We start from the raw sequence: 26,567 nt of genomic DNA, 5'->3' as shown, positions 1-26,567 counted from the left end.
CAGCAGAGGAGAGTTGTAGACCTACTAGATTTTGAAACACGTTATTAAGCCTTTGTAATTAAAACAGTGGTATTGGTTCATAAAAAGACATACTACTAGAACTGAATAGAAAATGAGGAAATAGACACAGATGCACACCATTATTTCATGTTTAAATAGTGAAGGAAGATGATACTAGATTTAGTGCTTGTGCTGTGCCAGTGATAAATTACAAATGACTCAGTCACTTAATGTACAAAAATGAAACCAGACAAGTACTAGGGGAAAAAAGCTGGTGAATTCCTCTGGAAGTAGATAATTACCCTAACTACAACTCAAACTCCAGATGCAATAAAGGAGCTACAGATAATTTGATAGTAAAAATAATAACTTTAGTATAGCTGAAAACATAATAAACAGAGTAAAAGAATGACAAATCGGAGAAGGGTGTTGCAGTTTTTAACCACAGAGGGTTAATATTTCTAAAAAGTACAGAATAAGAGAACTATCAGCTTAGCAAGAAAATGGACAAGATATAGGAGTAGGTGATATCCAGAAAAAGAATTATAAATTGCCTTTTAAACACGTGAAAAGCTACTTAATATTTCGTATTAATAAATACACAAACTAATACTACACTGATTTATTGTTTCTTACCAATCACTTTAATAGAAATTTTAAAGTTTGATAAGTTATCCTGTTGATGAGACTAGAGGGAATGGGAGGAAGCAGGCACTCTCAAACACTGCTGGAGGAAATGCAAAACGGTATAAGCCCTTGTTCAGTTGCTCAGTCATGTCTGACTCTTTGTGACCCCCATGGACTGCAGCACGCCAGGCTTCCTGTCCTTCTCTGTCTCCTGGAGTTTGCTCAAACTCATGTCCATTAAGTCGGTGATGCTAGGGAAGAAAATTTGTCAATACCTAAAAAAATTACATTTATATTTACCCTTTGGCCAGGCAGTTCTATTTCTAGGGATCCTATCTCAAGGCAAAAATAAGAAAAGACACACATGTGAGGCTATTATAGCAGTGTTTATAATAGCAAAAGGTAGAAACAGTCCAGCTGTGGTCAACACAAGAGTTTGATGAATAACATATACTATATCCACAGCTATAAAAGGAATGAAGAGTATCTCTGTATACTATTGTAGCGTGATCTTCAGGGCAGAAAAGCAAGGTGGAAACTGGTAGATATAGTATATATCATTCACTAAAAAAAGAGATAGGAGTACTAATATTTGGAAATTTTAAAACAAAAAAAAAATTAACAAAAAAAAAGTGGTTACCTGTAGTGCAGTTGAGGAAACAGTGTGGCGACTGGAGAGAGAAAGTAGAAGCTAGATTTCTCTGAATGTATCTTGTTTGTCTCCTTAACTTTAGAACATACAAATATTTTGCATAATTTTAACACAATTTAATTGTAAAAGACTCCTAACCCTGGAAACCAGATGAAGCAGAAGGGCCTAGTTATATACTGACTAACTGATACAACAACCGTGCAGAGAGGGGCTATTTCAATGTCAGTAAACGTGACTATATATTCCGACTGAATTGTAATTGGAAGACAATGACGTCTCTAAAAATATAAACTCTTTAGAGTAATTGTATTATAGTGGTCATGTTGGTTGTCTTTGCTACAGTTTTTTAAAATGTATTTTATGGGATAAAGCAGTTGAGTGATTAAGCTAATATTATTGGGAACCCAGCCTTTGGGTGTGTTTTAAAGGAAAACATGAAAGATAGGTAGGGTTAAGGAAAGATCCTGTGATGATTAATTTTCTAGCTCTTTTCCATGGCAGGGCCTGGAAAAACGACAAACCTGCTAGCAATGAGCACCCCTAACAGTCTCTAGTAGTCTCTAAATGCCCTCTAAATGCCCTCTGAGCAGCCCTATAGTCTCTAAATGCCATTTTCTGCTAAAATTAACCAGATCTTCTTGGAAAATAGGTGCTTCCAGGTCTGTGGCAGGCAGCGTACAAGATGGAACATGAAAGTGAAAGTCGCTCAGTCATGTCCAACTCTTTGCGACCCCATGAACTGTATAGTCCACGGAATTCTCCAGGCCAGAATACTAGAGTTCCCTTCTCCAGGGGATCTCCCCAACCCAGGAATGAACCCAGGTCTCCCACATGGCAGGCAGATTCTTTACCAGCTGAGCCACCAGGGAAGCCCAAGAATGCTGGAGTGGGGAGCCTGTCCCTTCCCCAGGGGATCTTCCCGACCCAGGAATCGAACTGGGGTCTCCTGCTTGAACTTACAGCAAATTTAGAAGGCAAAGCAGTTATCAAAAACTCCTGAAAGTGAAGTCAGTCAGTCGTCTCTGACTCTTTGTGACCCCATGGACTGTAACCTCCCAGGCTCCTCTGTCCATGGAATTTTCCAGGGAAGAATACTGGAGTGGGTTGCCATTTCCTTCTTCAGGGGATCTTCCCGACCCAGGGATCGAACTTGTTCTCCTACACTGCTGACAGACTCTTTTACTGTCTGAGCCCCTGGGGAAACCTTTCAAGCTAAGTTCCCCCAAAACTCCTGATGGCATCTTAATGGACTCAGGACTCAAAAATGGGCCAATTTGAGGATCAGTAAGAATAGTATCTATGGTGTATTTTGAAACACATTAAATATATTTGAATTCAAAGCTTTCAATAATACTAAAGAAAAACACTAGTAGTTGGTCTCCTGTAGGGAATGCCAGTAAAGTAACTCATTTTGAAAACTGATGATAAGTGGAAAGACTCAAGTATTGTCCTTGCCTTTCTTCTACGAATTGTAGCTCAGAGTAACCATGTAGTTGGTGCAAAGAAATTTCTAATTAGTGGCATATTTCCCAATTCTTAAAAGATGGAGGAATGATAGAATGTCACTGTATCACAATTTTGCAAACTCTAATGAAATAAGGGATAATGACAGTGATCATCAATGGTGTGCTGTTATCACAAAAAAAGTGAAAACCAGCTAGTACACCACACCAGCTGTAAGATTGTCTTGCCAGAAACTTGAGCCAAATGTGATCAGGCTTATATTATAGTTCTAACACCAATTTCCAGGAGACATAGAGGATGTATTTAGTGACACCATGAGGAGAATATCAGCATAATCCAGTTCCAGTGTAGGGACCTTATTTTATTTATGATTCAAGTAACTAAAACATTTGGGGACATTTGAAAATTACATGGTTAATGAGATTAAGGCATTAATCATTTTAGAGATTTAATGATACTGTAATAATCATTTTAAAAATTTTATCTCTAAGAGATATGAGTTGAAATACTTATGTATGAAATGACGGTATGTCTGGCATTAACTTCAAAATACCTCTGGTGGGAGGATGAGTAAAGTTGTTCATGAGTCAATGGACAGTTGTAAAAGTTTGTAAGTTGGTTTATTAACTCTCTACATCACTTCTGAGATTTTTGTGCTAATCTTTTCTAAAGTTGTACAATCTGTAGCCTTTGGGATATAACTTGGAGTGAGAAACTACTCTTGCCTCAGCTTTTTATAAGCTCAGTGTGAATTTCAAATCTTGTTAGTAAGAGAATATTTGTTACAATACTACCTAAGCTGTATTAATCTCTTACTTATAGCAACCATTTTACCAGATTTTTTGAAATTTGTTTACTGAAATAACATTGATTTATAACATTGTATATTTCATGCGTACAAACTCACATTTCTTCTCTATATGCTTCAGTGTGCTCACCACCAAAAACTTAAGTTTCCATCTGTCACCATGTGGTTGATCCTCTTTACCCATTTTGCCCTCTCCTCCTCCCCCTCCCCTTTCCCCTGATTACTAGGTAACCACTATTCTGTTGTCTGTGGCTGTGTGTTTGTTTTGATTTGTTGATTTATTTGTTTTGTTTGTTATATTCTGTGTATGAGTGAAATCATACAGTATTTATCTTTCTTTGAATTATTTCATTTAGCATAATACCCTCAAGGTCCATCCATGCTGTTGCAAATAGCAAAATTTCATCTTTTTTTATGACTGAGTAGTATTCCATTAAATAATAATTATTTAAGTATTAAATAATGTATTTAAGTATATATCTCACATCTTTATCCATTTATCTGTTGATGATCACATAGGTTGTTTTCATACAACTCAAGTATTACAATAATTATTGTAAATAATTATTTTGCCAGATTTTAAATACTTAGTATGGTGCTTAAAAAAATAAGACTAAGTATATGGAGGCCAAAGAGCAGAGGATGCTGCAGTGCTCACGGTACAAAAGAACAGAGGAGACATTACTGTGGAGGAAGTTGGAGAAGGAGACTTTTTGTCTTCTGGCAGCTGGTTTCTCTCCTTTCTGCTGTCATCGCCATGTACCAGGCGCTGACTGTGGGATGGCTTCTTTTAGCCATCGCCCTGTGCTTGACTCCTGCAACACAGTAAACTTTGGGGGAGTTGAATTTCCACTAGGGTTTGTTGAACAGATATATAGAGATATCGACCAAATGAGTTCCTCATGGCCATTATTATGCCTCAGATTGAGAAATGATAAAGCAAGCATTAAACATGGAAAGAGAGGAGGAAAGAGTGAGCTGAGAATGAAGGACATGGTCTGGGAGGACTGACCCCAGAGAGTAGTCCTGAAAGGACTTCTGGGGTCCCTGTGTGATTCGGTGGGCACAGATGTCACCCAGACAAATGCTGGTATTGAATGGTCCAGCCTAGTGCTTGTGAAGTGGTATAGAGAGAGTTTAGGCAGTGGGCAGGAGTTCAGAGTATGACAGGGCTGTGCTGTGATTCTAGGAAATGAACCATTCATGGCAGTGATGGCAAGCGTTGGGGTTGGGAAGAAGGCTGCAAGTGGAAGTACAAGCTTGGAAGTACGAGAGAAAAGTACCCAGTTTTTGTGGGTAAGGGGCAGGACTGGGGTGCTAGAAAGGCAATAAGAGGGGCTTGCAGCAGGAGTTTGGATCTGTGGATTGGGCCAGTATAGGAGATGGGAGGTATGACACAAGAAGGCTCTTTTGTGACCTCATGGACTGTAGCCTGCTAGGCTCCACTGTCCATGAGATTTCTCATGCAAGCCTACTGGAGTAGATTGCCAGTTCCATCTCCAGGGCATCTTCCCAACCCAGCGAGAGAACCCAGGTCTCCTGCATTGCAGGCAAATTCCTTACCACCAAGCCACCTGGGAAGCCCTTTAAAGCCATATGCTAACAGACAAATATATTTGTTTGACTTGGAATTAAAATGCCTACTCTGTTGAAAATGTTCTCTCATAGGCCTCTTCTCATGAGGCTTTGGGGGTTCAGATTTGTAGTATTTGCATTTTCTGGGAACACACAAGTAGAGGTGAAGCAATCCTGGGCTGATAATCTTCCTGGGTTACTTAGCAGATGCCATTATTCTGGAAAACATAGTCTCTAAGCCAGTTCACACAAGATTCCCAGATAAAGTCCCACTTTAACCACAAATTCACAATTCCAAATTTAGTAATTGACATGGAAGCTGCCTTTTAGGAGCAAAAGTTATTAGACATAACAAGCAGCAGAATTAGACCTCCAAGAACTTCAGTTAATTGGAATTACTGCATATATCAAAACATATGTTTGAAATGATGAAACTTGTAAGAGAAGGAATTGAAACTATGAAAAAAGACAAACACAACCCAGACAGATTTGAAAAGGACAAGTAGAACTTCTAGGAATGAAAAATATTGTCTCCAAAATTAGAAAATGTAAAACTCAGGTTTGGGTTAAAGTGTAGACGTGATTGACCAAAGGTTTCATGAAGTCCAACCTGATGAAATTATTCTGCATGCAGCAGTGAGATAAAGCAGTAGAAAATATAAAAGAGAAGCTGAGACATGAAGAATAGAATGAGAATCCTCTACTAACCCAATAGGAAGAATTCCACAAGGACAAAAAGAGAATGAGGAAGAGGTAATAACCAAAAAAAAACTGAGAGACTTTTCTGGAATTTGAGAAAGACAAATGTCATGTAAATGAAAGAACCAGTGCTTCATTAGGAAGTATTTTGAGCCATTGGCTCTGCAGGGTTGCTGCCACCTTTTAAAATAATTATCAGTATCTCAGAAAGTTCCACCTTTATTCATAATGCAGTCAGTTGGAATCTATTTTTAACTTTCTTTTTTGCTGATGAATTACAGAGCTTTGGCCATTTCCATATTCAGCATGACAGAGTGTTGGTGTCATTAAATAATGATTCAGACACAGACCAGCCTTTTAAGATTATTATAAAAAGATTAAATTTCTTCACACTTTGAGACCTGAGGGGCAAGTATTAATAGATAAGAGGGTTCTCTGGACCACATTTATCTCTTGGTCTTTCGGCTGATAAGTTATTCACAGCCATTAGAATATGGGGAGCATGATGAAGAGCCAGGAGACAGTGGTTTCATCATTCTGTTCTGTTCTAATTTTGGTTACACGTGCTGTTCTCATGTGGGACAAGCCAGGATGTACTTGAAGCCCTTGGAGGCTGTTTCCTTGATGGTTGCTTTTAAAATTCTGTGTTCTGCCAACTGAGGAAAAATGTTTACCAGTACACATAAGTAATAGAAGTCTAAATCCTTGGTTCTCCGTAATTCACTGGCTTCTTTTTAAGTTCATCACCTTTGTGAATTTTTTTTGGTGTGTGTGAGCATAATTTAGTTCTTTATGTATTGTATACATGGGTAGGATTATATATGGCTTTTACATTATACATATATATGTATTGTACACATGGGTAGGATTATATATGGATTATATAACACTATATATAGTGTTTAGTGCTTGATACACAACTTGGTTCTATCGTTATTTATTAAAAGCATTTATATTCTGTAAGAAAACTTTTTATATACTTTTTTCTTACTAGCTACATTTAAAAAAATTTTTATCTTGAGATCTTTATTGTATGGCTACTGTTAATTAAAACACATTTAAACTTTCAGACATTTAAGAGGATTGAATTTTTTTTTTCATGAAAAATGATAATGTATCTAATTTTGAATCTAGTTTATTTTTAAGCTAAGGCTACTGATCTGATAACCTTTTGTGGATGGCAGTTGGGTCTTACAAACTGGCATTTCTTGAAAATCAGAGACTCTGTCATTCACAACTGTTATATGCGTGCGTGTGTGTGTGTGTGTGTGTGTGTGTGTGTGTGTGTGTGGTAAACCAAGGCAATAAGGGTGCAATGGAAAAAACTCTGGCCTGTATTTGTCCTTTTGTCCTTTGGGGTTCTCACTCTGCCATGAAATATCTGGGAGTGAGTTGAACTAGATGATAGCTAAGATAAATCCTTGACTTCAGAGTTCTGTGATAACTTAGTTTCCTTTTCTTTTTTGAAGTCATAGTGTTTCATAACCTCCTCAGGAGTTTCCTGAGTGTCATCTGAAATCAGCTTCATACATGGAGGGTAGGAAGAAATGGAAGAAAGAGGCTCCAGTTTGATAACGTGGCAAGTTTAATAAGCAAGGGGACTTTCATGAGAGGCCGCAGGCTGGGTTGAATCCCACACCACCAGCAAGAATCTTAAAAGTGTACAGAGGCCTTGACAGGGCTCAGTCACATACACTGTCCAGGTGATCTCAGCACCAGAATTCTATCTCATGGCTATGTCCATGGGCACTTCTAGGGCTGGGAAGGCAAGCAGAGTGCACATTTCATGGATGGGGAGTGGGTGAGGGACTTCTGTTTGCTCTTGTACAGCCAAGTGGTCACAGCCTCCTGATAACCACTATCATCACACAGAAACATGCAATAATACCGCATATAAATTATTCCCATCTTTGTTGGTCTAATGAGTGTTAGAAAAGTAGTTTCATAATGAATATTACAATACTTAATTTCAGTCTGAGGATTAAGTAAAGAATATGCATCATTAAGGTAGTAGAGAAAACAGTTCGAAAGTGCTAGGTAACATGTACAATTTCAAAATCTGCTGAAAGGTGAATTGTACTGCAATTCCACATTTTTATTACAAGCTTGTTATTTGATGGGGGAAGTGTGCATCAGATATTTTTATTTAAAGTGTATATAGATTATTTTTTCATCAATTTAAAGGTCAAATCATGGGGTTGCAAAGAGTTGGACATGACTGAGCGACTGAATGGAACTAAATTGGAAGGTCAAATCTGTTAAAACAACAAGGAGGAAAATATTCTTGTTCCCTCCTCTTGTGAGAGCATATTTAAGGGTATGAAAAGCATTGTTTTCTTTCTTGAGATATTTAAGAGTATATCCTGAAACACTGGAACAAAACTAGGCTGAGATACTAACACTTTTGTGAGATACTTCGCCACATCTGGAACCCACGTAGAACTTGCTTCATCAGCCATGGTACTGCTGCCGCTCTTGGTGTTTGTTATCTGTTAGAAACTGTCATTTTATGTGGGCTTTCCTTCTGTCATGTGACTGGGAATCCTGAATATTTCAAACAATTTTTGAGCAGAACTTAGACTGTACCTAACTAATATAGTGTATAGAATTCAGAAATAAAACTGTCTTGGATGAGTTGATCACTGAATTGTTATTACCAGGTGCTACTGGAAAGTTAAATGGGTCTCTGGCTTTTATTGTAGATGGCTTTGGTTTCTGTTTTTTTCTGGGGATTTGTATACATGTTTGGATGCTGAAATGGAAATTTTTTAAATATGTGTTTACAAATAACTTGTTTCAGTATACTACTATTTTAACAGCTTTTGAGGTATAATATACACATTGTAGTCTTCACCTATTTCAAATGCACAATTCAGTGATTTTTAGTGAATATATAGAGTTCTGAAACTGTCATCAAAATCCAGTTTTAGAACATTTCTATCACCCCAAAAAATTCCCTAATGCTTGATTGCAGTCACTTCTTTCTCTTATCACTATCTTGATCTGCTTTTTCTCTCTAAAAATTTGCCTTCTCTGGGCATTTAATGTAAATAGAATCATGTTTTATGAAGCCTTTTGTGACTGGCTTCTTCGATTTAGCGTGAATTTGCAGTTCATCCATGTTGTAGCATGTATCAACAATTCATTCCTTTTATTGCTGAGTCACATTTCATCATTATGAATAGCATTTCACATTTATTGTTAATATTGCTCTTACGTCAAACTTCTGGAGTTGGTGAGTGGAATTACAGATTATGTTATTCAACAGAGCTTTCTGTGGTGATGGAAGTGTTGTGTGTCTGCTGTGTCCAGTGTAATAGCCACCAGCCACATGTGTGATGGGCATCGCAGTACAATGTAAGAGCCGGGGGATGTAAGGGAGGTTAGCTTTGCCTAGCAGTTTCCTTCGCAAACAACTGTGCATGCCTTCAAGCCCTCAGAGTGGGACTTCAGATGGCCTAGGAGCTGAGTGGCCAGGGTCCTGGGGCATACCAATGGTATCTTTTAACGTGCGATGGAAAGAGTTGGCAAACCCTGAGGAGGGGCCCCTTCTCTGTCCTCCTGCGCTGCCTGGGCACTGACTGGATGGGACTTCCTGGCCTGCTTGTTGGTCTTCTTCCTCAGTCAGACTAGAAACTTCTTAAAGCAGGTCTATTTTATTATTTATTTATTTATTATTTATTATGACACTTGTGCAGTGTCATTCCCATAGGGGCAGCTAGTAAATATTTATGTTGATAAACAATTATTTTTGTCTCTCATCATAGTTGTCATCATGGTTCAATTTAACTCTAAGGCGAGGTGTTTTCTTTAATGTTCATGAGATGTGACTTACGCGGGCTCCCACCGCTGCCACCACACACACCTTTTCTTAACATTCGGCCGAACGGAATTGCGTTGCCAAAGTCATAGAATGTGCTTAGTTGATACAGATCACCGGTGACTGTCTGGTCTGGACACACCCAGAATCCGACAGAGAAAGGGACGCCTGCGTGTGCTCCAGTCCTCAGCCGCCCACCGGGACAAAGGCTCAGCATGATGACCATGCTGGCTTCGGTGCTGGGGAGCGGCCCCCGGGCGGGCCTCTGCTCTGGCCCCTCCTGGGGCCCGCACTCTCGCTCCGGGCCCGCTCCACCTCGGCTGCGACCCGCACGGCGAGGCGATGGCGCAGGAACACGCGAGGCTGCCGGCTCCTTCCACAGTCAGCCCTCCTCCGCGCGGCAGCTGAGGAGCCTCTGTCGCCTCGCGCCGGCCGCGATGCTCTGTGCTGGCCTCTCAGGCTTCTCCTCCAGACCCTGAACTCGTGGTGGACGGAGCCGCCTCTTTCTGTTGTGTTCACGCCCTTGCTTACTGATGAATGCCTTGTGTACTAAATGTGTGTTGAAGGATCTATCTGAAATGATAACAGTAGGCACACAGTAGGGAGCTGGAATGAATCTTGGTTCCAATGGTCATTCATGACATATCTAACTTCTTAATCTAAATGTTGTGAAGTGCTTTTCGAAGAGGTTATGTGAAGAGTTAACATTGGCAGTTTCGTGACTTTTTTTTTTCCTAATGGCTGTACATTCAAAATCTTCCTTAGAGTCACAGAGAAATTAATAAGTAACTCGGTCAAAATTACCAGTAAGTGTCAGGGCTTGGAATAAACCTGTGTCTGTGTTGGAGGAACTCTGTGTAACTCCTGTGCCTTGCCGGCTCTCCAAGTCATAGCACTCAATTGTTGACCAGGGCTGACACTGAGTATATTTGGAATCCTCATGGCTCAAAGTTTTCCTTTGGCATTCACTTTATCTTTGATTATTGATGTGTATGTCGAACCTTAGTTGTGATATTAGGGGTGATGTGCCTTACATAATAATACAATGTTTTAAACTTTGCTGTGGTTCCTGGGGAAAGTTCACCACATAATTAGATGCTTCTCTCTGTGTTTCTTTACATTTTATCTCCCTCTTAGGACTCTCATAGAGCTAATATGTATGTCTGTTTTTTGTGAATGGGTGTACATTTAATTAAAAAGGAGACAGGATACATAAGTTTTTAAATGTCAGAAACGTGCTACAAATCAAATGTAGAACTGAAAGAAACTGTTCAGCTTTGTTTAAAGGACAGATTGATGTATACCTTATAAGGAAATGAGGAATTGTGATAATACTTCAATTTTTTCCTGAAATGTTTTAATCTCACACTCATTATGTATGAGGCACTAGCTGGAGTCCTAGGGAATGAGGCAGAGTATGAAACACCCGAGGTGCGTCCTATTCCTATTGTGAAATTCATAGTTTGATAAATAGAGGAAAACCCATTTTTTAAAAATAATTAATAGCAGGAACATAACATTTCATAGTGCAACTTGTGATTAATTACAACTACTCTAGGGATTCAGGAATAGGAACAAAATGACCTAGGTTGATCTATGGCTGAGATACAATTTGTGAACGATTTTCAAAGGGTGTTTGGAATTTGAAACAGGCAAGCACAAATGACAAAACACTATTTTATAGTTTTCCTATGGGAAGAATTTCTTTCCTAGGTGTCTAAAAGAAGGATTTAACTGCTAGGTTGCTCTTTTAGTTGTTTTTTTCCGTGGTTACAACAGAAATGTATTAGGATGTGATTCCTTTCCTTTTGCAATGTAACCTGTCCTAACTACCCTGAAATGTGTCAGATAAAGAAGTAATGTGAGATTGTATAATCTGGCACAGTAGCTTTCTCTGACTGATAGACAAGATTGCTTTTTGGGTCTGATTTCTGCTTACTTCACCAGCCTAACCCCTTGTTGCTTCTCTCAGGTACTATTAGCCAGATCCTTAGAAGTTCTCTGTTCTCTTTTGCCTCAAGGGCTTTGGGTATGCTGTGCCTTCTGCCGGGATCATTCTTTTTTTTTTTTTTAAAGAAAGCCTTCTCTAATCTACCAAAAACTGAATTAGATGCCCCTCTTGATTGTTGCCATAGCATCCTGACTTCACCTAACCCCACTGTAATTTCCACTTAATTTGTCACAAGATAGTAAGGAAGCTTCATGAAGTCAGAAATCTTAACCGTTTTGTTTTTTATTTTCCCCTCACTGTTGAATCCTCAGTGCCATAATACATTTTCAATAAATATTGGTTAAGTAGGAAAATCTCTCTGGGGTTAGACAGAGAGCGCCAATTAGGTGTTCAGTAAATACCTAACAGATAGTTTATTTCAAGTTTATTTCATTAAAATAGTTTGTATTGGTTGTTCTGAACTATTTTAACTGAGGTATGTTATAACCATCTATGTGAAAATCTTGGTATACAGTGAAGGAGTTTTAGTACAGTGAACTTCTAGAGCATATTTGTTATTTCAGCGTTTTAGATTTTCCTTCATGTTCTTTTATTGAGAATGCTTATTCATATTGCTATGCCAGCTATTTTTGGTGTGTGTGCAAGGGGGTGTGTTTCTGTTTTATATTTTTCTTTCTCCTTTTATTCTATTTTTGTTTTAGGTCTGTTTCTTATAAGCAACATTTACACAGATTTTGTTTTTTTAATTTGTTTTGATAATCTCTTACTTTGAGTAGGTGGCTTTAATCCATTTATATTAATTGCAATTACTGGTATGTTTGAACTTCTGCCATTTTTGTGTTTTCTATTTTTATTCTTTGCTTTTTTCTTTTCATGCATCTGCCTTTAATTAGATAATACATTTTGTTATTTTCTATATTTCCTGCTTTTATGAATGATGTAGGTTGTATTTCCATTTTTATATTTTTTGGCATACACGTTTTTAGGATACATATTTAATTATATTTTGCCAGTGGAATGTAGAGTTATCCAGTATCTTTTTCTCCTGTCTATATCAAAGTTCTGTATGTTTTATCAAGCCAAAAATAACCTTATCCATCTTACTATTTTTTTAGTGTTTGAATTGTAAACTTTGTTAACCCCTCAGAAATTGCCTTGTAAATGATTAGTAGTTAACACTTTGTCCTCTCCTGTGCTAACTTGTTTTGCATAGACCCTGAGTCCCCTCTGTTTACTTTTCTTTTTGATAAACTGCATTTTGTAGTAGCTCATCAATAAGTGGTGAATTGTCTTAGCCTCTATGTATCTAAAGAATACTTTCCCTTCATTCTTGAATGGTGGTTTGGCTGCGTATAAAATTCTAGACAGTTGTTTTTCCTCAGCTTTTTGAAGACATTACTCCACTGTGTTCCGACCTCTGTCGCAGCTGCTGAGAAGCTGCTCTCAGTCTGCCACTCCTTGAGGTAATCTCTTTTTTTCCCTCTGATAGCCTTTACGATTGGGTTTCTATTGTCGACTGTATGCAGCTTCGATACAGTGTATCTACAATGTGGAGTCATGTGTTTGCGGTGATTCTCTTTATCAAGGTATTACCTGCACAAAGTATAAACTCAGTTAATTTTTATATACACATGTATCCAGGTTACCAACACCTAGTCACAATGCAGAATATTTCCAGCAAGTTCCAAGACTCCCTGTGTCCCCTCCTAGTCAATACATCATAGATCTGTAACTGTAAACTCATTCAGTACTCTTTCATTTTGAAGATACATGTCTCTTTTCAGTTCTAGGAAATTCTCAGCAATTATCTCTTCAGTTACTGTTTCTCCACTATTCTCTTCCATCTCTTCCCTTGGAGCTCCTTTGGACAAATGTTGCAGCCTCAATTTATGTCCGCAACTGCTCTTTTCTACTTAACTTTTTTTGTCTGCTCATATTAAGTTCCAGGTAGTTCATTGAACCTATCTTTAATTTACTAAATCATTCTTTCACTACCTCACCTGTAGAATATATCCATTAACTGTTTTTTTTAAATAAGATTTCATTCACTCTATTTTTCATACCTAAAATTTCCAGTTTAGTTTTTTTTTCCCCTAATGTTCTGTACATTAATTTTCTTTTTTAATCTCTTGTTCATGTGATGGATCTTATACCTTCGTTTCTGTTTCTGAACATCCTTAAGATACTTATTTTAAAATCTTTGGTGGGTTGCACTAAACGGATTGCATCTGAAATGAATTTCTGAGTCAATTCCTGATTTCTGTGGTTTTCCTTCTTGGCATTAAATTTCTTCATGTTTTGGAACTTTGTTTTGCCATTTACTTTTGACAAGAATGTTTTTGGTTTACTTTCAATGTCTTCCCACCTGTTCCCTGAGTCTCCCCTTCCCACCCTCAATCTAGGGATTTTGCTAGATTTTGTTGTTATTCGGTATACTGGCAGATGCACTAATGGAACCAGAGGGTGGCTTGGCTCTGCTCCTGGTTTTTAGGTAGTTTTCGTTCCCTTATTAGTACCTTATCAGACCCACACTTCTAATTTAAAGCCATAGTTCTGGTCAGAGGTTTGGGTTCCTTGTTTTATCAGTCTCCTATTACAAGTAGAGCCATGATCCAGCCCTAGCCTTAAGGAGAGAATCGATGTGAGAATCGATCCCTGCTTTTAGTTCCCTTTGCGCCAGAGAAAACCACTATACATCACCCTTCCTCTGTACCACCTGCTTTTAGATCCAGAAGCCAGCAGGTCAGTTTCTTCTCAGCCTTTTTGAATATCCATACCATTTCTGTTGTACAGAAACATTTCTTATTTGACCTTAGCTGTGTCTTTGATTTTCTCTCATCATGCTTCATATGTTTTTATTCATTTTTGCTCTGTGCCAGCAGGGTTTCTGAACTCGCTTAAGATGTTCAAGAGGTGCAATTAATTGTAAAACTGTTTTCTTAAGGAATAATAGTAAAAATATATTCAAAAGGAAGGACTGTGGGGTCTGGAATTGATTTGTTTAGAGGAGGATATGCATCCCCTACTATTCTCCATAAAATGTGATTTAATATTTGCTCAACAATCTCTGTAATCACTTTTTTAGTATAAGAGATATAACTTATGTCATTATTGGGCTTTTGGAAAATGTGACAAATCATACATATACACATAAACAGAAACACACAGAAACATACACACAGTATGAGAATTACTTGTCAGTCCACAGCCCAGAAATAGCTGTTGAGTATTTTGATACTTTTTATCATGTTTTAAACACTTTACACCCACCAACTCCCATAACTAGTACTCATATTTAAAAAACAAAACCAACCCAGTCTTGTTTTGTAGGGGAAGCCGTGAGTGCTGGAGATGCCTTATGTGAGATAGAGACTGACAAAGCTGTGGTTACCCTAGATGCGAGCGATGATGGCATCTTGGCCAGAATAGTGGTAAGTTTTTATTTTCATTGTCTTCAACAGGGTGAAGGTTTCTTAACTGTCAAGTTCTTTGAAATTGAGTTAGTATTTATTTGTACCTCTTTGTTTATGTTGTTATGGTTGTGTGTTGTGTTATATCTACATATACATTTTGAATCCAGATGTTTAAAATATTTCAGTGTGACGTCTAATAATAATCAGTGATGATCAAACAGCATAGAACTATTTCAACTATGATAAAGATGCTCAGTATTTTGGGTTCTCTAGTGGAAATTGAGAAGCATTCTGACCTGAGGGATGAGAGAAGTGCTCGAGGTGAAATTTAAAGACAAAGAGAACAATAGTTAAAGCTTGAGCTTGCAGTTTCCAAGTTTGTAATTGGTAAAAAATTTTTTTAAGAAATGTTTTACTGCAATCTCATGAAAACGGGAAATCTTATCTTCGTCTGTCCTCAGGACTTCCAGGCCTGGAAAGTGTATAAAGTCAGCTCATCTCCTTCCGCTAGACAAGATTGTTTGAAGTTGTCTTATGCAGAGTCTTGCATGTGGGTTTCATAGCCACACTAAGTTTCCTGATACTTCCTCATCCTTACAGTTTTATTCATCCTTTATATTTTTACAATTGTTTAAAATGTAATTGCATAAAAATGTATCTGTGATTATGTGCTCAGTCATGTCTGACACTTTGTGACCCCATGGACTGTAATCCACCAGGTTCCTCTGTCCATGGGATTTCCCAGGTAAGAATACTGAAGTGAGTTGCCATTTCCTCTTCCAGGGGATTTTCCCGACATAGGGATCAAACCTGTCTCTCCTGCATGGGCAGGTAGATTCTTTACCACTGAGCTACCTGGGAAGCCCTAAAAAGATAGATATATGGAATATTTCACTGCATGTTGTTGACAGTCATATCTTTTGATAGCATATTTTCTATTACATGAGCAAAAGAAAATATGCTGTGGGTCTAGTAAAACCAAAGTCATTTCCTTTTAGATCTAAGTTTTAATATACTGTAGTAATTTTGAAAACTTCTCTGAACAGTCTTTGCTTTATAACTAATTAAAAATATGAAGCTGTTACTTGGAAAACTTTAGTTGTATTATTAAATGCTGAAGTTAGTATAGCCCTTCAACAAAAATGTGTAGCAATACAAGAGAGGTTACTTAATTAACAGAAGGAAATACCATGTAGTCATTAAAAAATACTTCCTAGGAAAAAATGTGATTTCATTATAAGTTAACAAAAATTCAAAAAATTTTGGAAAAACACTTTTATAATTATGTATAGATGGTGATTACAGTCTTATAGAACTTTAAATAAAAATACAAATATAAACAAGATTAGAATGAAGTGTTATAAAAATTTGAGGTTTGTCTTTGGGTAGTAGAACTAAATGATTCTCCTGCTCTTTTTTTCTGTTTTTCTCTATATTCTTAATTTTCTATAATAGGCATTTTTTTAAATAGTGGAATGTTAGAGTTTATATGAAAAGTAAGTGAAATAAAATGCATAAAGCCTGTCTGTGGTTACATGGTATACTCACTGATAGGGCGTGTTTGTTTCTGACCTTCTAGGACAGTAAATGGATAGTGTGGTATAGAAGCTAAGATTACAGACTCTGGAATCACACTGTTACCTGATTCATATAGATGATCAATTCTGCCAGTTATTAGTTATGTCATGATTGGCAAATTCTTTAGCGTTCTAGTAAAGTGGAGGTAGCTGTAATACTGTAGGTTATGGGGTAATAGTAGAGATTGAGATAATGCATATATGCTCATTACAAGCCCTATTACCCACCAAGTGTTGGTAAACATCACTGTTCCCGTTATTATCATACTTCTTCGTTTAGTCTTGGTGTCCATACACCCATTTTAACCTACGTATTTATCTCATAATTTGTGTTGGTTTTTGTGATGGACGTTAAGCATCCATTCGTGCCTCTGTCGGGTGATTTATACAGACACGCTGCACATCTCTTAGTGGTCCCTTGATGTGGCCTCACTTCTGAGCCACCAGCTCGCCTCCACTTTGACCATGGATATAATGCCGTCTTTTGTACATTGTATCCAGAGACTGTACTTTGGAATGTCATACTTAATATTTTATTTTTTGCATTCTGATTTGTCAAAATTCCTTTCAATTGTCATCTTCCCTGTTGATAGCCATGTTAAAACACATTGTTGAAAATACTTCCTAGGAGGAAATATGAATGGAAGACTAAAAGTTCTGTACCTTTTTAACTAGAAAAAAGTAAATGTTCTTACCGAAAATAGTTTCTTTCACTAATTTATGCTGCATTTTGAAAAGGAAAAATGTTGTTTAAATTAGCACATGTAATAAGCCCAGCTGTGTGTACTTTTGGCAAACTGTGTCGTTGGGCTCAGTTCTGGATTGTTTGGCTATGAAAGTCTTCCAGAATTGATAACATTTTTCACTCAGGTGCTTAGTAATACATTTCAGATTAATAATGATGTCTTAGGTCAGGAGTGCCTACTCATCTGGGCCCCAAAGCTCTGAAAAGGTGGTGTGAGGCAGTATGATTGATAACAGCTTTAGTTCTACAAATAGCTATTTCCTTGCCAAAGGCTGTATGTATGTGCTTTAGAGCTCTGTGGCTTTATTATTATTCCACATGCATTTTGGATAATAGGAATGGGAATATATTCATATCACAGTGTGTGCAATTTTATAGGGGGAAAAATGGAGGGAAGTTAAGGTAGTGTTACTGATATTTTTAAAGCCTTTTACCCCCCTCCATTCTTAACCTTCCATTCACAAGTTAGAACTTTGTCTTTCATTCTGGAATAATTCTCACATTAGCACCCATAATAAGATGATTTTTATAGGAATACATGTAAGAGAATCTTACTTTCAGAATCAAGGAGTTGGTTAATTGAGTTTATTAAAAGGCAGGTGATGATATAAAAGGATGAAGGGATGGAGCCAAAGGAAAAACAGCACCCAGTTGTGAATGGGACTGGTGATAGAAGCAAGATTTGATGCTGTAAAGAGCAATATTGCATAGGAACTGATGTTGAAGCTGAAACTCCAATACTTTGGCCACCTGATGTGAAGAGCTGACTCATTGGAAAAGACCCTGATGCTCGGAAAGATTGAGGGCAGGAGGAGAAGGGGACGACAGAGGATGAGATGGTTGGATGGCATCATCGACTCGATGGACATGGGTTTGGGTGGACTCCGGGAGTTGGTGGTGGACAGGGAGGCCTGGCATGCTTCGGTTCATGGGGTTGCAAAGAGTTGGACATGACTGAGCGACTGAACTGAACTGAACTGATGATATAAAACTCCAGTTTTTAGTTTGCCCACATGTTTGAAAGATTAGGAATTATAACCTGTTTTGCTCTTCATAGGGATTTATTTCCATAGTCTTCAAGAGTTTTTTATTTTCTCCCCAACCCCAATTTGATTCTTTTCTTAGTACTCATAATTTTTACATCTGAGTTCCATTTTAAATATAAAATATTAATTATTATATTTCATTTAGAGCCAGAAAAAAAGCTTGAAAAGAAAAGTGAAGTCGCTCAGTCATGTCCGACTCTTTGTGACCCCATGGACTGTAGCCTACTAGGCTCCTTCGTCCATGGGATTTTCAGGCAAGAGTACTGTGTTCTTATTCTTGATGGGAAATGGGTTGCCGTTTCCTTCTCCAGGAGATCTTCCCAACCCAGGGATTGAACCCAGGTCTCCCACATTGTAAGCGGATGCTTAACCATCTGAGCCACCATGGAAGTCCTGGTGGCTCATTTAGAGCCAGAAAAAAAAGCTTAGACACTCTTAATAATATTAATAAAGAATAACTGCTGCCAGTATAGATAATTTTATGATTTATTTCCAATTAAGTTAATGGGAGAGTTATTAAATTCTCATTTAATCACACTGGTAAATTGTCATGTAAAAACCTTAAACTGTTACAAATGTATCAGTTCATAAGTTTAGTCTTAAATTTATTATTCAGCAAGTTAGATAGCAGATGTTTTAAATGGTAAAGTAATAAAATGAGGGGATTCCTTGGTGGCTCATTGGTAAAGAATCTGCTTGCTAAAACAGAAAAAGAGACTCAGATGTATAGAACAGACTTGTGGACTCTGGGAGAAGGCGAGGGTGGGATGTTTCAAGAGAACAGCATCAAAACATGTATATTATCTAGGGTGAAACAGATCACCAGCCCAGGTTGGGTGCATGAGACAAGTGCTCGGGCCTGGTGCACTGGGAAGACCCAGAGGGATCGGGTGGAGAGGGAGGTGGGAGGGGGGACCGGGATGGGGAATACATGTAAATCCATGGCTAATTCATTTCAATGTATGACAAAAACCACTGCAATGATGTAAAGTAATTAGCCTCCAACTAATAAAAATAAATGGGAAAAAAAAAAAAAAGAATCTGCTTGCTAATGCAGGAGACACAGTTTCGATCCCTGGGTTGGAAAGGTTCCCTGGAGAAGGAAATGGCAACCCACTCCAGTATTCTTGCCTGGGAAATCCCGTGGACAGAGGAGCCTGGAGGGCTACAGTCTATGGGGTCACGAAGAGTTGAATATGACTTAGTGATTAAATAACAATAAAATAGAATATTAAGATGACTTTTTTTGAAGAGTTTAAGATTGGCTTCAAATATATTTAGGGTTACTATATAATTTGTCATACAAGTCAGGATTCTTTTGAGGGTGAAGAAGATGTAAGATGTTAGGATATATTTAAACATAATTTTTTAAAATTTTAGTTTATTTAGACTGGCAATACAGTCATTGATTTTTATTTTGGGGTAGGCTGTTACTCTTCAAAACAATTTTCAAAAATAGAATTCTTTCTAAGTTTTAACATCTATATATATTAAAACAGATTTTTAAAATTCCTTTATTGATTATCTGAATATTGCAAAAAGTAGTGCTCAGTCGTGTCCAACTCTCTGTGGCCCCATGGACTGTGTGGCCTGCCAGGCTTCTCTTGTCCTTGGCATTTCCCAGGCAAGAGTACTGGAGTGGGTTGCCATTTCCTACTGCAGGGGATCTTCCCAACCCAGAGACTGAACCTGTGTCTCTTGCATCTCCTGCATTGGCAGGTGGATTCTTTACACTCGTACCACCTGGGAAACTTATTAGAAAAACAACAACAGATCATAATTATTTTTGGTACTGTTCCTCTAATTCAATCAGTGTCTTCGCTATATCTCCCTCCAGTACTGTGTCACTGGTGTTTTCTAAAGAATGGATTTTTTCACCATGGTTTTATTTTACTGTTAGGTTCCCTCCTACCCTCCCTTATTTTTTATTAAGTTGCTTGCAATCTTCTTCAAAATTACCTTTTGTAGTTTGAAAATTATCTGTTGAAATTTGAAGTTGTGAGACCTTTCAGTTGATTCTTCTTCATTGACTGTATTTTTAATTGAGAAAATACCCTCTCAAAGCTCAGAGAAAATTCTAATAAATGGGAAATAGTCTCAGTTCTAAATTTTTTAATATTGAAATGGATAAATGACATTAAAGTAGTAAATGAGTCTGTGTTTCCCATGAACTAAAAACTAAATCATTTATCATCTACTCTTCTTTTTTAACCTTCCTTGTAAAAATAGCACTGTCTTTGAGGTACTATGTGATCGTTTTGATTATGTGAATATAATTTACAGACACGGCATTGATCATATTGAATGTTGTCTCTATTGTCACACTGCATTTGACTCCTGACTTACTAGCCCTTTGATCTTGAGCAAGTTATTTAGCCTTTCCTTCTCAGCCTCAGTTTCCTTATCTATATGTGGGAATAATAATAGCACTTCAAAAGGTTTTTAAGAGAATTAAATGAGTTAATACTGTGCAAGAACAGTGCCCAGCTTGAGTGCCAGGCAAACTGGTATTCAAGGACTTAAGTGTTTCTTCTCCACTCTGCATCTTAGATTGTCATTGATTTGTTTTCTGCTTCATTGTTTCTTACATATCTTCCTTTTAAACCACTCTTCATTATGCATTTAAGTTAAATATATATATTAAAGAACAAAAATTTCAAACTGTATAATGGTTCAAACTATGATGGGAAAATCTGGACTGGTTTTAAACCAGTCAATCATGTGACTCGACTCATTTCTACTAACCATTGTGTGTGCTCCTTCAGTCCTCACTTAGCAACTCTCAAGCTGTTCTGTTTTAAAGAAGAAAACTATTTAAATAATTTCTTAACTTACTGATTATTTTTTAATGTCAGAATCAAAACAGGCAGTACTTATGAGCACCTTTAATGGCATGAACCCCCTCAAACAATTTCTCTCCTGGCAAGTACTTCTGTAGATATTTTGTGTCTTCAGTATCTCATATCCTTGGGTATACTGGTGAGCTTACCAGAGGGGCTGTCTTTTAATACTTTTGCAGATAATACATTTCAGCTTGTGGGGGTGTCTCTGATAAAGAGAACTCATACTAGGAGTCTGGGCCTAGGGATGGAATTCAGACTCTGTGTATGTGTGTGTTTATCGAGAAATACATATCACCACCTTGGTGTCTCGCATGCTGCTGTTTACACTCTAGTGCGGCCAGCCTCATGGCTGGGCCTTTTTGTATGAATTTCCAACCTTTAGCAGTGAGGGGCACTTCCCTGTAGTTCCTGCTTGATCCATGTTGAGTATATTTTTTGTTTTAAAATAACCCTAACCCTAACTTGGTAAGGTCCTTAACACAGGTCTCAGCTATGATTTTTTGACACAAAAAAGTGAAAGCAACAAAAGCAAAAATAAACAAGTGGGACTACATCAAACAGAAAAGCTCTCCACTGCAAAGGAAACCATCAACAAAATGCAAAGGCAACCTACAGAATGGGAGAAAATATATGTAAGGCATATATCTGATAAGGGGCTGATATCCAAAATACATAAAGAAGTCATACAACTCAATAGAAAAAAAGCAATCCAATTTAAAAATGCGCAGAAGATCTGAATAGACATTCTTCCAAAGAAGACATGAAGATGGCCAACAGTTACATGAAAAGATGCTCAACATCATTAATCATCAGAGAAATGCAAACCTAACCACAATGAGGTATTACCTCACAATGTTAGAATAGCTGTTATCAAAAGGATAAGAAACAAGTATTGGTGAGGATGTGGAGAAAAGGAAACTCCTGTATACTGTTGGTGGGAGTATAAACTCTTGGTGGTACAGCCACTGTGGGAAGCAGTATGGAGGTTCCTAAAATTTAAAAATAGAACTATCATATGATCCGGCAATTACACTTCTCACATTTACCCAAAGAAAAAGAAAACACTAACTCAAAAAGATATCTGCACGGCCACGTTTACTCCAGGATTATTTACAACAGCCAAGATACAGAAACTACCCTTTAAGTGTCCATCAATGAGTGAATGGATAAAGAAACTGGAGTATAAATACACAATGGAATACTATTTGGCCATAAAAAAAGAACGAAATCTTGCCATTTGTAACAACACGGATGGACCTTGGGGGCAATAAGTTGAAAAAAATGAAGGAGAGAAATAAATATGTCCATCTATATGTACATAAGGTATGAATTTAAATAAATACATGTATATATATGCTATACAAAAAAAAAATAACTTGGAGAAAAACATCACTGTAATCTTTCCCATCTATGGAGCATTTCCTAGATGTCTAGTACTATTCTAAGTGTCTTATATATAACTCATTTACTTCATATAATAACTCTGAAGTAGTAACTATTATTATTTCCATTTTACAGATGAAGAAGCAGGCAGGGTAAGATAAACCTCACCAAGGTCACATAACTAGTCAGTAGCAGAGCCAGCATTGAAACCCAAGGAACCTGTGAAAAATTGGGAGGGGAGCCTATTAATTTAATGACAGACTCTAGAGCCAATGTTTGAGCTTTATTGAGCTGTTTTAGCAGAACTAAGTGTAAAACTCTTTCTTTTAGTATGAAGAAATCAGTGACACAAGCGTAGGAGAGAGTTTTGATCAAGGAAGTCAGTGCCTGGGAAAAGACCTGGGCCTCTGAGGTGTCATTAAACTCCAGATTCTCTCATAGAGCAGAGCACATCCACAGCCCTAACTCGGGGAGCAGTAACAGAGACGCGTTTGGTTTCTCAACACAGCTTTGAAGAGAGCATAATTTATTCTCTTGTTACTGAGTCTTCATCAATTTTAAATATTTGCTGACTACAACGCCAGCAAATCTCTACAGGAAACTAGCACGCCTCTAAAAGATCTCTTACTGCACTAAGGGGATAGAAAAGGAGAAGTGATCTTTAAGTTTTAAGTTGAAGATCTTTAAGTGACTTTAGTGTGGCTTTAAATGGAACTATAATAGACATTGTTTTATTTTACCTTCTATTAGTATATTCAAGTTATGTGGTAGTATACCATTGTTCGTTGCATTTGGGTTTCATGTTCCATCATGTCCTTTTTTAATGGAAAAATATGAGTAGTTAAAAATAAAATTTACTTAATACTTAGATATGGTGAAAAGAAAAATGATACTAAATGCTCATTATTGCCCACTTCTGAAGATATAAATTGGTAGGGTATATACAGAATCATTTATATGGTTTATTGCAATAAATGAAGCAGAAGGTGAGGTGTCAGTTTCAGATTCAGTATGATATCTGATTTCAGAAACCTGTTGATATCTCTAGGATAAACCTTCCCTTTTTTTAAATATGCTTTTTATTTGAGTGGTGTTTTTTGAACTTGACTATTGATCCTGTTGCTGGTTCAGTTTTGATAGGAATGAACATCAGATGGACTTCATATCACTTAATACTTCCTTCTATCAATATTTTAAGAAAATTGGTCATTTTACTTTGTGATTTTGAGTTAGCAGTTCATAAGCAAACAAATAGACATTTTTAAAAGAAGAAAAAATGTTAACCTATTAATAATCTTAACTCATCTTTTTGACATAGTTTAAAAAAATAAGCAGTCCAAAGAAGTAAAACTTTTTAGTACATGACAAACAAATTGTTCTTAGATTGTTTATCATTTTTCCTCAGCTGCTGTTTATTAAACATCTTTATTTAGTTTTATATACCAGTTTTTTATATGTATTTTGCTCCATCAGTAATTAGTAAGTTTAGGAAGCTTCCTAACTCTCAAAACTTATTATTTTAATAGTGCATATACTAATAAGCATGAAAATTAGTGTTACTTAGAAATGTCAACCCCATTCTGTTACACTTTTATTTATAATTACTATATTAGTGAACATCCTACAGTATATTATTCATTAAAGTATGTCTCTAATGAATCTTATTTAAAGTAATTGAAAGAGAATAATAGAACATTTTAAAGGAATGACATTTTCTTCCAGTACTGAACATATAATATCATCTGAAGGTTCTTTGGGACTTCTTTTAATAATTAAACAAGAATCAACCTTTTCTTTATAAATTAATCCTGCCACAATGCTTAAAATATTTGCATTAAAAAAGCATCTTGTCTTTATTTATGCATTTAATTGATGTTATCTATGAAAGAATGGTTAGCTAAGATATTACCATGTTTCTCATACACTTAGAAAATCCATGAGGTTTTACTTTATGTCTTTGCTTTTGTAATTGTACATACAAGGGAAAGAGAAATATGGAAAGGACACTTACTATGGACGTCCCTGGTGGCTCAGATGATAAAGAATCTGCCTATAATGCAGGAGACCTGGGTTCGATCCCTGGGTTGGGAAGATCCGCTGGAGAAGGGAATGGCAACCCACTCCAGTATTCTGGCCTGGAAAATTCCATGGGCAGAGAAGCGTGATGGGCTACAGTCCATGGGGTCGCAGAGAGTTGGGCTCAGCTGAGAGACTAAGCGCACACATGCACACACACACTTATTGTTAACCAAAGTAAATAATCAATTCCATCCATACAATGGGACATTTTTTTTCAGAGACTAAGTTTACTGAAAAGATTTACTTTAATTTTAGTGCATATGACTTATTTGAAGGAGTTAATCCCTTATGAGGTATTGGAATTCCTAAGCCATTGTGGAAACTATTGGGAAAGACAAATAATTAAGATATGTAACTACAACTCTTATTTTAGATTTGTACTGAATGACATCAAAAGGAAGACGGTAATGGTAGCTCTTACGTATTTGAAGCCTGTCAGAAAGAGGAGAGATTCTCTGTTCTTTTTTTTTTTTTTTTTTTTTAATTTCAGGAGTTAGCATTAGTAACGAAGGAGGAGCGTGGTGAAGGAAGGGGGTAAGTGAGGGAACATAGGCAAGGAACATGGTGAGTGGATGGGAGGAGGTAGGCCAGCTCACATATCAGTTTTAGCTCATTTTAAGAGAGATTTCTAACAGGTACAGAATTATCCAAAGAATAAACTACTTCACGAAATCATGAGTCTTTCTCTGCAATTATTTTCTTTTTTAAATATAGGTGGCAGAAGGATCTAAAAATATACGGTTGGGTTCACTGATTGGTTTGCTAGTTGAAGAAGGAGAAGATTGGAAACATGTTGAAATTCCTAAAGATATAGGTCCTCCACCACCAGCTGCAAAACCATCAGTGCCTCCCCCCTCACCGGAACCACAGATTTCTACCCCTGTCAAGAAGGAACACGCACCAGGAAAACTGCAGTGAGTATGTTTATTTGAATAAATGACGGTGAAATTCACTCAGTCATGTCCAACTCTTAGAGACTCCATGGACTATAGCCTGCCATGCTCCTCTGTCCATGGAATTCTCCAGGCAAAAATACTGAACTGGGTTGACATTCCCTTCTACAAAGTGGTACTTTCTTAAATCTGTTTTCTGATCTAAATGTGAACATGGTAAGTATTAATTTCTCAGTCGTGTCCGACTCCGTACACCATGGACTGTAGTCCACCAGGCTACTCTGTCCATGGGATTCTCCAGGCAAGAATACTGGAGTGGGTAGCCATTTCCTTTTCCAGGGAATCTTCCTAACTCAGGGATTGAACCCAGGTCTCCTACATTGCAGGCAAATTCTTTACCATCTGAGCCACAAGGGATGCTTATTTGAATTTTTTTTTTTTTTTGAAGATTATGCAACTTTTGGAACATTTTAATCATTATCCTATTTAAAACATTTTTGTAGATTAAGTAAGAAGTTGCTGATCTTCCCTTTCTTCTCTTAGGAAACTGAGATCTAGGAATGATTATTTTACCATCATTGTTTATTCCACAGACAAATAGTATTGAATACCTAAATATTCCAAGTACTGTGAAGGCCCTGTACATCCTGTGGAGAGCAAAGCAAATATTTAGTGTCTGCATTGAATTCCTGAGTTAGGTTTTAAGATTCCAGAATGGAATTCAGTGTACCAAACTTCATATTGTGTTCCTATTTATGGAATCCTAATTACTGTAATGTGAATTCCAATTTCAAATGTATAACTGATATAAAATGGAATTAGAATTTTAACACTCATGTCCAACTACCCTGCATTTGAATTTCTGACAGGTATTAGAGCTCAATATACAATATATATGTGTATTGTACACACACATATATATATACACAATGGAATGTTAATATTAACAAGGGAAGAAATGCTGACACATAATATGGATGAGTCTTGAAGAT

The 26,567-nt window shown here is 37.1% G+C and overlaps 1 protein-coding gene across 2 annotated transcripts in view; it reads left to right on the top strand.

Moving 5' to 3' along the window:
• Positions 1–26,567, top strand: part of PDHX (pyruvate dehydrogenase complex component X) — a 71,418-nt gene that overhangs the window by 20,076 nt on the left and 24,775 nt on the right. For both annotated transcript variants that reach the window (XM_020912255.2, XM_020912257.2), the window contains exons 3-4: positions 14,927–15,027; positions 25,397–25,596. In XM_020912255.2, coding sequence (XP_020767914.1) covers positions 14,927–15,027; positions 25,397–25,596 — 301 coding nt within the window. The remainder of the gene's footprint in view (positions 1–14,926; positions 15,028–25,396; positions 25,597–26,567) is intronic.

The sequence above is a fragment of the Odocoileus virginianus genome, chromosome 10, assembly GCF_023699985.2.
Source record: "Odocoileus virginianus isolate 20LAN1187 ecotype Illinois chromosome 10, Ovbor_1.2, whole genome shotgun sequence".
In the NCBI taxonomy this organism is placed as follows: domain Eukaryota; kingdom Metazoa; phylum Chordata; class Mammalia; order Artiodactyla; family Cervidae; genus Odocoileus; species Odocoileus virginianus.
The sequence above is the reverse complement of the archived record's forward strand: the minus strand, read 5'-3'. Positions and strand labels throughout refer to the sequence as shown.